Source organism: Puma concolor, chromosome B1 (assembly GCF_028749965.1).
Source record: "Puma concolor isolate L17-30 chromosome B1, mPumCon1.1.hap2, whole genome shotgun sequence".
NCBI classification, from domain to species: Eukaryota; Metazoa; Chordata; class Mammalia; order Carnivora; family Felidae; genus Puma; species Puma concolor.
In genome coordinates this window covers 49,730,745-49,746,690 of record NC_141670.1, presented here as the reverse complement: position 1 = coordinate 49,746,690, position 15,946 = coordinate 49,730,745, and the positions used below count along the sequence as shown (strand labels likewise).

Below are 15,946 nucleotides of genomic sequence, written 5' to 3'. Positions count from 1 at the left end.
GGGTCATGGGTTGATATGTCTCCTGCAGGTGACATTTTATTCACCGGTAGGGTTTATTTTCTTTTCTAATGCCGGTTTTCCTCCTCTGTTTCAGGTGACCGAGGTCCAAAAGGAGAGAAGGGAGACAAAGGAGACAGAGCAGGGGATGCCGGTAAGGACATTCTACTGGGGTCGCTGGGTTCTGTAGCTGTCATCTAAGCAGCCCCACGGGTCTGGGGGGCACCGGAGGCTAGAGCCAAAGGAGCTCCCTCCCTGTTTCAGGACCCTGCTGGCCCAGCAAGAGACAGCTATACTGAAGGGGGAACAGACCATGCTTCCATAAGCCCAGTGGTTGTATGGGATGATCTGGAGGCAGACTGTCTGCCCTCCCTCCTGGCTGCCTCACTAGCCAGCTGAGTAATCTCTGCACCTCAGGTTTCTCATCTTTAGAATGGGGATAAGAAGCATCCTTACCTCGTAGGATCATTGTGACAAGTGAATGAGTTAGTCCACATAAAGTGCTTGTTACACTGCCTCCACTGTGGCTAGGATTCAGTAAGTGCTGAGTATTATCATGCCGTGTAATACATTAGTTCAGACATACCGGCTCTCCAGGTACTTGCATGAGGAAAGGTGCAGAAGCAAAACAGAACCCTTTTTGTTTTCCTCCTTTGCTATGAACTGAGTAGTGACACTAGGGAATCTCCTTATTGGGCAGAACACCAAGTCTAGGAATGGAAGTCTCTCTGACCAGCGTCCTCCCTAAAATGTTGACAAGGGCTACACGTAGAGCCTTGGAGAGATTGTCAAAGAATGAGTCTCCTAGCCAAGTTTCAACAAAATGCTAGCATATAGTATTTGTTGGGCTCTGAAATGTTGCCATTCTATGGGAAGCCATGAGCAGATTCTCCCCTTCTAGGGCACCTGTGCTCCAGTCCTGGCCCCCTAGGAAGACTGCACCTGCACCCAGGTTCTGCTGGTGACACTCAGGGACAGATGCCACTGCAGATTCACACACTGGCCTGAGACCACAGGTTTCCCTACTGCCGATCTGTGGTTCCATCCCAGTCACGCAGGACCAGGAAGGACACCTCTCTCCTAAGTAGGGCCTTTCCAAGGTCCTCTGAAACTTGAACTTGCCTGCTACCTCCCCTGGCCTTCTCTTTCCCAGGGTTGTGATTAAGATCAAACAGGAAAAATGCACATGACGGTGCTTTGTCACTCAGTGGTGGTGGACACGGACGAGGACCAGGTGTGCCTATGCTCGCTCTGGGCTCACCGCGTCCACTTTACCCTAGATGCTATAACCCACAAAACAGTTTCTGTGGTTCAGTCTTCCTAGCATTGTCTACAGTCCCTTTCTGGGGCAGCCAAGGGTTTAACTGGGAGTGTCCTGGCTCAATGAGGAGAGCTGGTGGACTTTGCTAGGAGCCAAGAGGAGAGTTTTGAAGACAAAATAAAGGAGTCTGGATATGATCTAGGACATCTGTGACAGATCTGAGTCACACTTATCTAATGGACTGGGCTCCGTACTTTGTCTTTGGGGTGCTCTCTGCTCTGTTTGTTGACTGCTTTCTGATGGAATGCTGCCAAAGTAGCCGAGAAGGACGGCGGCCTTTAGCTCTGTGAAATAAAAAATTCCTGCTGTGGTGGCAGGAAGGGGGGGTCTGTGGAGAGATGACCTGTGAGAGGGGGATCAGAAACGCTGCCCACATACCGGGGGTTATTGTCAGGAACTCTTTGGCGACTATTCCTCAGCCGACTTGACAGGAGAGAGGAGGTCCGTGCTAGCCTGGGAAGAGGTGGTGGTGGCCAGTCCATTAATCCAAAGGATGCTTTCATCACTGTTTACCTTGGTTCTGTGGGCCCAGCTGGCTGGCCTCTGCAACTGGACCGGGCTGTGAGGTGCTGAGCCACAGTGGTGTGGGGCTCCCCCAGGCGTGGGTGGGGAGCATGGGGGAAGGGCATCTAATCCACTTGGCCCTGGAGTCTATGGACTGCACCACAAGAGGCTGATGTCAGCCCGGAACAGCCCCTCCTCAGGGACAAACGGCGTTCTTTCTTTCCTGCCCTGAAGAGGCCACACCCTCACTGGAGCCCAGAGCTCAGACAATGGCCTTGACACAAAGCCCTAAGCTTTTCATTGCCGTCTCCCAACCCCAAAAAATATCTTCGTGGGTGATGGACCTGGAAAGTGAGCTGGCTCAGCAGAGACAGCTCCACAGATAGGAGGCTTTACACAGCGTACAGGGGAGCATAGGAGACACGCGGGAATTGTAGAGCGTAACTGGAAGGCCATCCATCCGTCACCTGTTCCAGAGGCTTTCAGGAGCAGGACGGTTCTCCCAAGGCAGGAGCAGAAGCAGAAGCAAAGTGGAAACCCAGGCCTCTGACTTCTCTTAACTTTGGAATGAGATCTTAGGCCCCTGGTCTTTAAGAGTCCGGTTGGGCTCCTTAAAACCTAGTGAGTCCCTCACCTGTAGATATGGATTTAAGGGAACCTTTGAAGCAATTCAGGGCTACCCCATGCGGTGGCAGGGGAGTGCTTTCCCACGGCCGGCACCCCTGGCCTGTCTCTGACTACGCCAAACCCACGCTATATTCAGACTCCTGGTTTGGTTTCTAAGGAGCTCCAGTCCAACAGGCGTTAACTGGATCCCTGAGACCACAGCTTTGAGGAGGAAGCCAAGGATCATCTTTCAGGAGAGTGTGGAAATTCTGATGAGCACGGAGTGCCCGCTTCTGGGAGGTTCTCAGTCATTCCCCAAGCCCAGGGCAGCCCCTCCGTGAGATCTAACGGGTGGGGAAAAGGACTCAGCACTAGAGTTCTGCCCTCCTCCACAAAGGAACACCGTGGAGAAGGAACCCTCTTGGGAGACCCAGCTCAGGGCACCTTTACCAAACACCTCCCACACTTAGCAGAAAACCTGAAGTTCCAGCAGGTGGGGTATTACTACATAAAGGGATCGAGAAGAGCAACAAGTTACCTACCCCTCAGGTCAGAATCAGAAATTGGGGGCTTTCCTTTGAAGAGGGCATTACAGAGAAGATTTCTTGGGTCCCATGTTTTGAGTCAATATTAAAATATTTTTCAGGGGAGGGGCGCCTGGGTGGCTCAGTCGGTTGTGCGTCCACTTTGGCTCGGGGCGTGGTCTCTCAGTTTGTGAGTTCGAGCCCTGCATCGGGCTCTGTGCTAACAGCTCAGACCCTGGAGCCTGCTTCGGATTCTGTGTCTCCCTTTCTCTCTGCTCCTCCCCTGCTCACGCTCTGTCTGTCTCTCCTACAAAAATAAATACACATTCAAAAAAAAGTTTTTAAAAATATTTTTCAGGGGAAAAATAAAAGTTACCAAAAAAAGGGTGACTGGGTGGCTCAGTCAGTTAAGCATCTGACTCTTGATTTTGACTCAGGTCATGATCTCAATGGTTCATGAGTTCAAGCCCTGCATCGAGCTCTGTGGTGATAGTTTGGACCCTACTTGGGATTCTCTTTCTCCCCCTCTCACTCTGCCTCTCCCCAGCTCGCATGTAGGCTCTCTAAATAGATAGATAGATAGATAGATAGATAGATAGATAGATAGATAACTTAAAAAAAATTTTTTAATGTTAAAAAAATATTTTTCAGGGGGCTCCTGGGTGGCTCAGTCAGTTGAGTGCCCGCCTCTTGATTTCAGCTCAGGTCGTGATGTCACAGTTCATGAAATTGAGTCCTGTGTCAGGCTCTGCACTGACTGAGGGTGCAGATCCTGCTTGGGGTTCTCTGTTTCCCTCTCTATTTCTCTCTGCCCCTCCACCGCTTACATTCTCTGTCAAAATAAATAGACATTTAAAAATAAATAAATAAAAATATTTTTCAGGATAGGATCTTGCAGTTGTTTACCCATGTTTTGATCTGGAGTCACATGATTCTAGAGTCAAACGGGGTTTCAGGCTGACTCCTCTCCCCATCGTGAGCACCCCCCCCCCCACCTCCAGTTCACTGAACTGGGACCAAGAATAGAGGTCTGGAGAGAATCCCCACCGTCCCACGGCTAGGCCATGGTTCAAACTGAGTCTGGAATCCAGATCTCCTGATTTCTGCTTGACAAGAGGCAAAGTTTTGTTTTCTTTTCTTTTGTTTTGAGGCAAGGGAGGTCTATCAGTCATTCTGTTAGATGTTTGGCTTTGGGGAGTTTGGCCAGGAAAAAAATAAACTCTATATACATATCTCAAGACAGAAAAACGTTTGTTTTACCCTCATATATGGTCCATTTGCAGGAAAAATAAATAGTATTTTTGCAGCTCAGGGGTGGGTAAAGTTTCCAGCATGAATTTAAAGCAGGATAGAAGCTCAGATTGTTTAAAAACTTTTCCTCAATTTGGTTTCACATGGGAAAAATATGCAGAATGACCCAGGGGTAGATTCTAAGCCAGATTTTGTTGGTAGTTTCTAGTGGCATCTCAGAAAATTAGGAAAAATGTTTAACACCTTGTGTGTGTTTGCAGTATTTAGGAAAGTTTGTGGGTGCGGGGGGAACAGTGGGCACCCCATCGTGTAGCGTAAGCTCAAAAGAAATTATCAGGGAGGTAGCTTCTAGACAGTTTTGTCCACAGCTGCTGAGATGTTTCTATCTCTTTTAGAATGTGGGGGCGCCTGAATGGCTCAGTTAAGTGTCTGACTTTGGCTCAGGTTGTGATCTCATGGTTCATGGGTTGGAGCCCTATGTCGGGCTCTGTGCTGACAGCTCAGAGCCTGGAGCCTGCTTCGGGTTCTGTGTGTGTGTCTCTCTCTGCCCCTCCCCTGCTCACATACTCTTGTGTGTGTGTCTCTCTCAAACATAAATAAACATTAAAAAAAAAAAGAATCCGGAATGCAAAGAGAGGCCTTCAGTGTCCGTGAGTTCCTTTCCTCCCATCCCTGTAAGTACGGTTACCTGCACTGGGTGCCCCAGGGAATCCCATTTGGCACCAAAAGTTAGCATTCTTGCAAGCATGGAGAGACAGAGATGCTGGACCTTTTATATGCAAATATATTTCTTTACTAACTGGATATATTTCTTTAATTCCTTATACAACTTTAATGCCCCAGCAACAATGTGATCTAAAAGTAAACCACACTTCTCAGAAAAATCAACTATCACATGCTACTACTAACAAACTTGTAGCTGGTACTATGAGAAGCAAAGTTTCTATGCACATTATTTCACTTAATCCTGACAGCACAATACAGGAGTCCTGGTTATGTCCATGTTAGGGGGGCGGCGGAGGCTAAGGGTAGAGAAGAAGGGAGCTGCCCAAGGTCACCGGAGTTCGTAAGGGGCAGAGCCAGGTTACAGGTCACACCTGTCTGGCCTCGAGCCCACTCTCTGTCCTTTGCTACATCCTTGGACTACCTCTTATTCTCTCTGGCCTTTGACAGCCTGGGGCCCTCATGGGCCACTGTCTCTTCTCAGTGGGTTTGATACCAAAGTGCTAATTCTCACTTTTAAGGATTTCTTCCCCTTTTTGCTGAATTTCACCCAGCTTTGGCTGCCTTGTCTTCTGTGGCCCCATGAGAGGCCAGCACAGGTTTCACACTGGAAGTTCTGCATCTCCCAGTGAAGCCCTACCCTCACTTGCTTCTCCGTTCTCTTGTGGGTAAACCGAGCCCGCCGGCTGGACGCAGCAGCACCCACACGCATCTGGCTGTGTTCACTCACACGCTGGTTCGGTTCATGCAGTCCTTCATTCCTTCTCTTTATCCTCACAGAGCGAGTGGGGGGCAGATGCAAACCCCAGAGGGGATGTGGAGATGGCCAAGTGTCTTTCAGATGTCTCCTCCCCTGAGCGTATGTCCAGGGACTGAAAATGCACAGGGCCCCAGAATTCACTCAGAAAAGTTGTCCCGTGGCAAACGCGGCTTCCAGCCCTGGCTGACGCAGAGTGGGAGGCACCAGAGAGAAAGGAATGGGCACAAGGACATGGTAAATGAGGGATGTGGGAGCCAGATGGAAACCGAGCAGGCACAGGGAGAGCAAAGGCCCAAAGCGCGTGGGTCAGAAACCGGGGCTGGCATGGAGTTGGCTGAGGAAAGGAGCAGAGGCGAGAGGGATTGGCCTCCCTCACTTCCATCATAAAGAAAAAATAGAAGATGCACCTGGGTGCCTCAGTCGGTTGAGTTTCCGACTTTGGCTCAGGTCATGATCTCAGTGTTCATGAGTTCGAGCCCCATGTCTGGCTCTCTGCTGTCTCCCTCTCTCTCTCTCTGCCCCTCCCCACCTCTCAAAACTAAATATAAGGAGAAAAAGAAGAAGAAAGAAGTGTGGCAGGAAGGAAAATATTTATGGAAGAGAGTATTGCTTTATTCACTTATTTGGCAAACTGGTATTTAGGCCCTGGCTAAAGGCTGGGGAACCAAAGTGGAGTAAGGACCAGCCTCAACTTGAGGAGCACACTATCTAGCAGGTGAGGAAGACACACACACACGTGATCACAGTGGAATGTGGTGAGGGCTACAGGAGACGTATGTACAGAGGCTAATTTTGCCTACTGTTGTGGGAGTCACTTGCTGAGGTGTCTTTGACAAATTGGTATCCAACAGGTGGATGTGGAAGGCAAAGGCATTCCAGGGAAAGAGAGCCCTGCATGAAACAGGAAAGCATTGCCCGATAAACCCAAATAGTTTGGTGTGATGTGGTTTAGGGATATAAGAAACAAAAAATAAGGCCAGGGAGGTATGCCGGGGTCAATAGTCTGGAGTTCAGGGTCGACCTTCAGGCACTGGGAAGCTGGGATGGGCTGTCAGCAGGAAGTGACATGACAGCAGTGAGAGGTGACTGGCGGAGAACCGGGCTGAGAGCTGGGACCAAGGGGTAGCCGGCCAAGGTCATGAGAATGGAGCTTCAGCTGTCCCTGGTGATCTCAGCTCTAAGACCAAGGCCGGGCACACGGTAGGCAGCCCCTTCCTCCCCACAGAAAGGTCCATATTCCAAGTCCACATTTCTCTGCTGCTCTCGCTCCTTCTCTTGGCTGAGCTGCTCCTCTTTTAGAAAGTGCCTCCTAAGAAGATGAGACGTGAGCTCTGGACGAGCAGCATGGGCCGCGGGGTAGCAAGCTTGAGACCCGAGTCCCCTTCTGACCTACTGACAATGTGGCGGGGAGACCTGGCCCTCAGCCTCCCGTGCTGCAATCTCCTCTTTTTTTTTACCTCCTGTTCTGTGCGGAGGATGGGATCTGGCCTTCCAGACGCGCTGGTTTGCCAAGAGTTTATCCTAAGCCTTCCAAAAACAAATCCACTGACTTTTCCTGAGAGCTTCCTAGTGACCCCTTCCAGGAGGGCTTTAAATTGCTATGTGCAGAAAACAGTTCAGTTCTGATTAATCCGTGCTGCCCTCGGTATGATGGCTTAAAATAGATTCAGGAGGGCCTGGAAAAACAAAAGACCTGGCTCCTTTAAGAAGCCAGGTGGTAGAATGGGGGGTGTGGTGGGGGTGGGGCAGCTGCCTGAGACTTAGGAACAGCTGTGCGAGCTAGGGGACATTCATGTCTGATGAAAGGGGAGAGAGAAGAGCTTCCATGTGAGCCCTGGTGAGGAAAACTGCTTAGGTGAAGAGAAACGAAGCCCCCTTGTGGCTGGGTGCTCTCAGACACAAGCAGAGGGGTGCTAAGAGGCCATTAGCAGGGCCGATAGCACAGTTGACCCTTGAACAATGTGGGAGTGGGGATTAGGGACACCGACCCCAAGCCTGTGCCTTCAAAAATCCATGTATAACTTTTAGGACACCTGGGTGGCTCAGTCCATTAAGTGTCCAACTCTTGATTTCAGCTCAGGTCATTATCTCAGGGTTCATGGGTTCCAGCCCCGCGTCAGGCTCTGCACGCACAGCATGGAGCCTCTTGGGACTCTCTCTCTCTTTCTCTCTCTCTCTCTCTGCCCCTCCCCTGCTCACAAACACGCACTCTCTCTCACTCTCTCTCTTTCAAAAATACATAAGCGTTTAAAAAAAAATTTTAAACTCCACGTATAACTTTTGACTCCCCAAAACTTGACTACTAATAGCCTACTGTTGACTGAAAAAGCCTTACTGATAACCGTCGAGGAACACATATTTGATATGTTACGTGTATTATATGATGTGTGCTTACAATAGAGTAAGCTAGAGAAAGGAAAATGTTATTAAGAAAATCCTAAGGAAGAGAAAATACACACACATACAGCATGGTACTGTAGTGAAAAAATTCTGCATGTAAATGAACCTATGCAATTCAAACCTGTGTTGTTCAAGGTCAGCCGTACCTGTATTCTACGTACATACTGGGTTGGGGCGCCTGGGTGGCTCACTCAGTCTGATTTCAGCCTAGGTCATGGTCTCCTGGTTCGTAAGTTTAAGTCCCGCGTAACTCTGTGCTAACAGCTCGGAGCCAGGAGCCTGCTTTGGGTTCGGTGTCTCCCTCTCTCTCTCTCTCTCTGCCCCTCCCCTGCTTGCTCCCTGTCTCTGTCTCTCTCAAAAATAACATTAAAAAATAATAATAATAATGAAATAAATACATATGTACGTACTAGGTGAAAGCGGGAACCAACTGAGGGCCAAAGCCAAGGGCTAGCTGGAAAAGAAGCAAGCCAGTGTTTGGAATTCATGTTGAGACTCTGGGGTTAGGTATTGTAAGTGGAACTTGGGAAGGTTTGCTTCTTTTAACTGTTGGTCTGCGGGGCCTTTTACACTGTGACTGGGGGTAACCAGTTTGTTCCCTAAGCACCTATTCTTGTCACTGTGAGTGAGCAAGGAAGCATGTTCTGTGCTGTGCCTTCATTTCTCACATTACCCACATTTATCTGACACTGCTGTACCCATCCTTTGGAGGGGAGTCTAGAGGGGGTTGCCTCCCCCAAGGACTGGCATGTCCCAGTTTCCCGGCAAACACGTGACAATTTCTGGGATTTGCCCTGAAGAAAACTCTTTTGGTAATGCAAACCTCAGACTGAAGGTGAACAGGGCATTTTCTACAAAAAACAACACCTTGGACCACTGCAGAACTGAAGTTTGGGTCTTGGATGTGGGTTTCGTATGAAGAAAAGTTTTTGGTTGAGACGTACATTAAAACCGGGAGTGGTTAAACTGTTTATTTAGAAAGCAACACAAACAAACTTCGGAATTCTTAATCCCCGTGACCCTGCACTCCCTCCTCTTCTGTTGGAGGTGAAGTTTGGCTGAAGGCACTGCAGACTGAGCCCCTGAGTTTTCGCTGCCTCTGCATTAAATGCATGGCTCCACTTCCCGTCCTGTCCTTTGACAATGGAAAACACCATTGAGGTGTCCTTGGAACCAGTTGAGATGGACCGACTTCCCCTAGGGCTGGATTTCAGGCTGTCTTCTAAAGGGCGCTGGTGTAGAATTCTCACGGGAGAAAGAAGATGAAAGCGGGAGGCAGAGCCTGTGGACATCCTGGGAGGTCTTGTGGATGCTGTGGGGGAGGGGTCATGGCTGGCTTTCTCCCTGACTCAAACGGGGGGCCATTCCCTTGCCTCAGTCCCTCAGGCCCCCATCGGGATCCTTGGGGCTTACATGGAATTCAACACTATTTCTTGAGAACCGACCACCCCAGTCACTCAGCCTAACCAGATTTCAGAATGACTCTCTAAGGCAGGTGTCGTTATCCCATTTAACCAATGGGGAAGCTATTCTGAGAGGTTATATTACTTGCCCAAGGTCATAGATCTAGAAAGTGGTGAATGTGGTGCTGGAGGTGGGTCCTGCCTTCAAGAATTTATAATATTGGGGTTGGGAAGCATCTCAGCCAAGGACTCTCGGACCCTGAACTTGAAGGAGAATAGAACTGAGAGAAGAACCAGGGCAGGGTGGGGACGGTGTGGGTGAGGGCAGAGGGTGAAAGTGCCTTCTTAAAAAAAGGCCACCTGTCCTGGACATGGGACCCGGAGCTAAAGGCGGCAGGGGCAGGTCCACGAAGACTTTAGAGGGATGCCATGCCGTATAAACTTCAGAACCCCCTACAGCTGCAGGCGTGATCAAATGAGGCCTCCCTACCATTGGTTTTTCTCCTGGCTCTACTGCATTTCTTTCTACTCCTAAAGGCCTGTTGACACTCACTGACCCTTCACTGCCCTCTGAGAGACCCAAGAGCCAAAGCATGGCAAAGGACTCACTCGCTACTGGGCTGCCCAGTGAAGTCCTACAAGTGCCGCTCTGGGTGTTAGTGGCATCTTCCCACTGCGATGGGGTGAGCTCCTGGTTCAGGGCAGGGCAGGCAAAGCACTTCCTTTATTATTTAATCAGGCACATTTTTATTGCACCTCCACTAGTAGCTGGGCATCCATGAGTAAGGCAGCAGAAAAACAAAATCAGGACAAACTCCCAGTTTCCAAAAGAATAGACAACAGAGTTGGGGAGACCAAACTTAAAAACAGTTTTACAAAAAATCCGGCATGATCAGTACAGTGATAACTTGGGAGGTATTTCTGGCTGCTCCTTCTACCCAGCAAAGGCCCAAGCACCCCATGTGACCCCCAACTGAAGACACAGAACAGTAGTCCGGGGACTGGAGACCCAGATGTGGTTCGAGTGTGGCCACTTTATCAATGTACCCCTTCCTTCCCTGAGTCAGCTTCCCCATCTGTAAAATGGGTATAACAAGAACCACCCCCTTTAGAGAAGGGATACAAAGATCAAAATGAAACCCGCTAACAAAAGTGCTTTGAAGAGGCACAAAGCACCATATTAAGTTCAGAGCAGATTACCATTAGGAAGTAGCATTTTATAAAAGCGTACCCACAGGCCAGACCACATTTTAAAAGCAATGCCCTCCAGCAGAGCCTGACCAGACATTCCTTACTTTGCTTGTGGGATGGCTCCTGTCCTTCCCACACGGACCACATTTCCCACAGATGTCAGGGAAAAGAGAAGTGTCATGTCAAGAGAAGGACGGGGCCCAACGTCCCCCACCTCGGGGAGGTGGGAAGCAGAGCCCCCGTGCTGCAGGCCGGCTGGGGCCATGGGGAGTTCTTTCTTCACCAGAGAATGAAAAGTTCAACTTCCTTAATGGGCAGATGGTCCAAATTATCCGGGGCTCTACTCTGCAGCTGCAGAAAATCAGAGCCTATTTTCCCAGCCCCATGTGTTTATTTCGACTCTACACAACCTCCTTTCTTTTGCCCGGTTTTGCTTTGGCCTAGAAGGCAGGATAAACAAACCTAAAGGGGCTGTGATGTTTCAGGCTTAGGCTGGGTTTCCCTCCTCTCCTGTTCTTTAGAAGCAAAGTTCCCTGGGCTTTGGGGCCCTTCTGATGCACAGCCAAGCAGGTTCTGGGGTATTCAGGGATCAGTTCTGTTCCTCGAGCCCAGCAGAAGTCTGTGGATCCCATTCATGCATCCACTCGCTCAGTACAATTTGTTAACTGCTGCGATGTGCCAGACTGCCTGCGAGTGAGGACCGACCACATTTCCCACAGATGGGAACCACCAGGGTGTTGAGTGGCTTTCGCTTTCACGGAGCTTACAAAGATGAGTGCACACAGACCTGAAGGAGGGAATGACGGTATAATATTTCTCATATATGGGGAGCGCATGTTGGGACAACAGATCAGGGAAAAACCCTCCCAGAAGAGGTGTTACCTACATGCCTTACTCACAAGGTCCAACAGCTGGTAAGTTGCGTAGCAGGGGTGGGGCTTCATCCCTGATCAGTCCCTTCATGCACTTCTTCTCCACCTTGACGCGCATTGACATCACCAGCCAGCTGTTCCAAGCTATAACCCACCCCCCCCCGCCCCCGCACCGGTAGATTTTAAAGCACCCCAGGTGATTCCTACCTGCAGCCCAGGCCACTTGCCTCAGTCCACTGAGAGAGCCACTGCTTTAACACCAAGGCTCCTTCCCTTACTCCCTAACTTACACTAACTACCGTAGACCCCGCGGGACTGGTGGGCGGTAGGTGAAAGGCGCTTTTTGTATGAAGAGAGCTGTTAGTAAATATTTGTCTTAAGTATTCAGCCTGATAGTTGGCTCTGTGGATTGAAAAGCAAAGGCCTTTGCTCTCCTCCCTGGCTCTTCCTTATAGCCGCTGTGTGATCCTGGGCAAATCGCTTGACTTTTCTGGGCCGATTTTCTCCTCTGTTAGGTGAGATCCATAGTAACTAAACTCATGGAACTGTCATGAAGAATAAATGAGAGAATACATGCACGAGCTTCTTTGCAGTGTCTGGTATGTAGTAGGAAGTGAGTATACATCTGTTCCCTCAGTGCCCATCCTTGACTTGAAATCTCTTGGATAGTGCCCAGAGCATGGCTTTGCTGTAGCTGGGTTGGGGGCAGTTCTGAGCCAGATGTGGACAGGCTCCACAGGCAGTACACAGTTCTCAGTCTAGCCCAGCCCTGGAAACCAGTTATGAGATGGTAGCCACTGGCCATGAAACTGTCCTCTCAAACCCGCTGAGGGACCCAGTAATGAAGCCACTCCCTTGGTTGTGTTCCCACCAGATGCTGGAGAAAGAGGAAGGTAGATTGCGTTTCGCTTCCCAATAACTGCAAAACCCAAAGCATAGACAGTAAAACAAGGTAGGAAATCACCAGATGAAAAACCCTGGAGGCATCCAGTGATGCCAGCAGATGCTGTAAATGAAATGAAACCCGACGCTGGCTTTAAAATCCTGGAATGGGTTCCCAAAGGAGGTAAGATGAGCATCTGTCAGGCATGGGACAGAGTGGAGAGGATCCCTATGTTTAAAGCGTGAAAATGGGTTCAAGACTAACATCCAGGGCTTCTCTGGTTCTGGGGTTCAGAGATTCAGAACCAGGGGAATCTGGGGTTGACCCTGCCTACTTTGTCTGGGACTTTGCTTTTCCTACATACATATTTATAAGGCAAAGGGAGCAAAGAAACATTTGTTTCAAGAAGAGAAACCCCACATACTGGATTTGTAAGGTCTGTGCTAGGAGCCCCAGAGAGGCCTCAGCTGGAGTGCTACATTCCTGGATCATTCTGGAGCTGCTTTGCTTAAGGAATCACATTCAGCTCGCATTAGTGAGCAGAAAGTTGCTGACAGCAGGAGCTAGTCTTCTGCTGATGCCCCTGTCCCTCTCCCTTAATATACTAAGGAGCCAGGAACTGTGCTCTGGGGAGAGCAGAGGAAGTCAAGAGACTAATCCAGTGGGAGGTGTGAGCGCCCCTTGTCCCTACTCTCCACCCAGCAGGATTACTTTGCAAAGAAAGCTTTCAAGGTTGTGATCCCTGGTCAGGCCACTGTATACCAGCCATCCTCCACAACACAGGGTGATCTCTCAGAACTGACCCATAAGTTGCTGGACAAATTGCTGGGCAGCCAGGGTGGGAGTTCATAGTGATGGGAGCCCATGATGTACCAACAAAGACTTGTGCAGTTGCTCCCAACCACCACCATTATACCCATTTTAAGAAGAAGGTAGGTGTAGAGAGGTTGAATCTGTCCACTAGTGGAACCAGAATTTGAATTTGAACCCTGTTCCTGAGTCCAGAACCAGCCTCTTTCTACTCCCCCCGCCCCATTGCCTCCCCACAGGGATTATCACCACTGTGTTTTCCTCCATCTTAATTCCCAAATCCACCCAAGAGGCAAGTAGCTAACCAGCCCTTAGATTGATGTGTGGCATCCCCAGGTGCTCTCTCTGGGCATTTTTGGTAGCAAGGACCAGAGAATCATTGGGTCACTTCAAGCAATGGGGCTTGTCGTAAGGACACTGGGAAAGACTTTGGAACATAAGGACTCATAATACCGATGAGCGTTGCAGAGCCTAGGATGCGAAAGTCATCCAGAATCCAAGGCATTTCTGGGGACCCCAGCAGGAGGGGTTCATGGCTTCACCCTAGTGTCTCATCTCCAGCATGGCTTATTAATTCCATTGGCCCTGCCTCTTTTTGTATCGGCTTCTGCTCACTTATCTCCATATTCCCCCAACTCACATTCCTAAGGGAATCTGGGCAGTCCTGAGCCAGACCAATCATTTGTGGCATTACCCATGTGTAAGGAAGTGCCCACAGGCTGGGAGCATGGCAGACACCTTGACCTTGTTTAATGCCAGTCTTCTCATATCTGAGGTCAAAGATTAACAAAGCTGGATGCTAGTTAAAGTGGTCGGGACAGATCTTAAATTAGTAACATACTCTTGCAATAGGGGAAAAGAGGCCAGTGTGAACTAAATTCAACTTCTATTTGTACAGAGGTGACTGGGTGTCTTAAAAGGAGAATAAGGAGAGAGGGAGGGGGTAAGGAGAGAGGGGGAGTCAAGGAAGTGAAAAATTATAAAAAACAGGAAGGGGGTTTGTCCTTGTGAAACCCATCTGGGTTTGCTAACTGGCTCTTATCCAAGTTAGGCTCCTTTTCTTCCACAGAGGCTGGGAAGCAGGGCCCTATCTTCAGGTGTTGGCTGGAACACACAATAAATTCTTTTGACAACCTTGAGTTTTCTCCGGCAGGCACATTAAGGGAGGTTAGGGTCATTGTAGGGATGTGGCATTGAGCTGTTAGAAATTATGTGAGTATTCTGTTCAAGTCTTTATAGGTCAAGGTTGAGGCCTACTTGAGAGGGCTCAGGAGCCTGGCTAGGGTTTGGTCAAGCAGAAAATCTTTGTCACTGATCTGCTCAGCATCCCTGGGAAGTGAGTGTGACGGGTGAAAAAATGAAGAGAATGTCTTAGTGCCTCTAGACTTAAGAACATTGGCAGTATAGCTTGACCAGCCCCCACCAGTCCCCTCTACTGACTGGCTGCTCCCCTCACCATGCCACACCACCTGCCATAGACCCATTCTCGTGGCACTGGGCAGGGATGGCCTGGATTACCTTGTAGCATTTTTGTGTCCAGAGGAGAAGCCTGACTGTATACCTCTCTGTCCCCATGACTGGGTCAATACTTGTTTAAAGATCAACCAGTAGTAGGGAGTCTAGATGAACTACAGAGAGCTAGCCCCAGTAGATGTAACCCAGGGTCAGGGCCCCTAGCCATTGTGTGCACAGGGAGCACATGGTCTCTATCCTGGGGAGACACCATTCCTGCCTCAGCTGGTGGGATCAGTGGATGGATGGGCACAGTACCCTTTCTGAACAGTCAGACACTGAGGGTTAAGACTGGAACCAGGGATACAGGAAACATGAGGCATTCAGCTGGGGATTCCGATCATACCCACTAACAGAGTCATCCACCCATCTGCCCTCCATCCCATCAAACATTTAATTAGCATGTTCAGCCAACCAGGCATGATATTAAGTATCGAGGGATCATGGATAAACAAAACAGTGTTTCTCTGCCCAAGGGAAAATGAGCTATGTTTCCATAACTCTCAGAGGTTGCAGGTTTTCCCTGAGCTCTTGCAAGCAGTCTGGGGAGTACCAGCCTGCCTCCATCCTAGCCCTTTTCAGGGCCTCAGACCAGCTTAACCCTGTGTTGTGGCTTAGGCAGTACTCAAAGTGGCCAGCATTGGAAGGAGAAGTGGTCTAGGAAGAAAGAGATCTGGTATCCCAGTGACAGCTGGTTACTTCCTCTCTCTGAACCTCAGTTTCCTCATCTCTAGGTGAGGGTTTGGACTGGGGAGGTCTCTGCCAGCTCTGGCATTCTGTGCTCTTCTCCATCTTAGGCTGTCAGTTCATTAGACAGCCTTGAGGGCAAAGACGACACTTAGTTGTCCTTAAATCCTTAGCCCCTGGTACCATTCTGGAATGTGGTAGGATTCCAGAAGTGCATCTGGGTGGATAAGGAAGTGAATAATTAGAAAGAGAAATACATACATTGATAAAGATATGTATAAAGAATTAATAAAATAATGCATCTTCAGCACCGCAAATCTGTGCACAAGAAGTAGAATCACCCTGGACGTCAATAAATGTGATCACTACTCTCAAAAGCTAAGGCTGATTTATCTTTCCCCTGCCCAGAAACAGAGACACGTTCATTTTCAAATACAAACTCAGCAACAGCCGTGCTTCACAAGGGCATCCCTGCATTGTTGGTCCTCCTGTAAGACTTAGG

The 15,946-nt window shown here is 49.3% G+C and overlaps 1 protein-coding gene across 2 annotated transcripts in view; it reads left to right on the top strand.

Annotated features, from left to right (window-relative positions):
- SCARA5 (scavenger receptor class A member 5) overlaps positions 1 to 15,946 on the top strand; it is a 127,146-nt gene that overhangs the window by 90,745 nt on the left and 20,455 nt on the right. For both annotated transcript variants that reach the window (XM_086703760.1, XM_025921986.2), the window contains exon 7: positions 95 to 151. In XM_086703760.1, the coding sequence (XP_086559886.1) occupies positions 95 to 151 (57 nt within the window). The remainder of the gene's footprint in view (positions 1 to 94; positions 152 to 15,946) is intronic.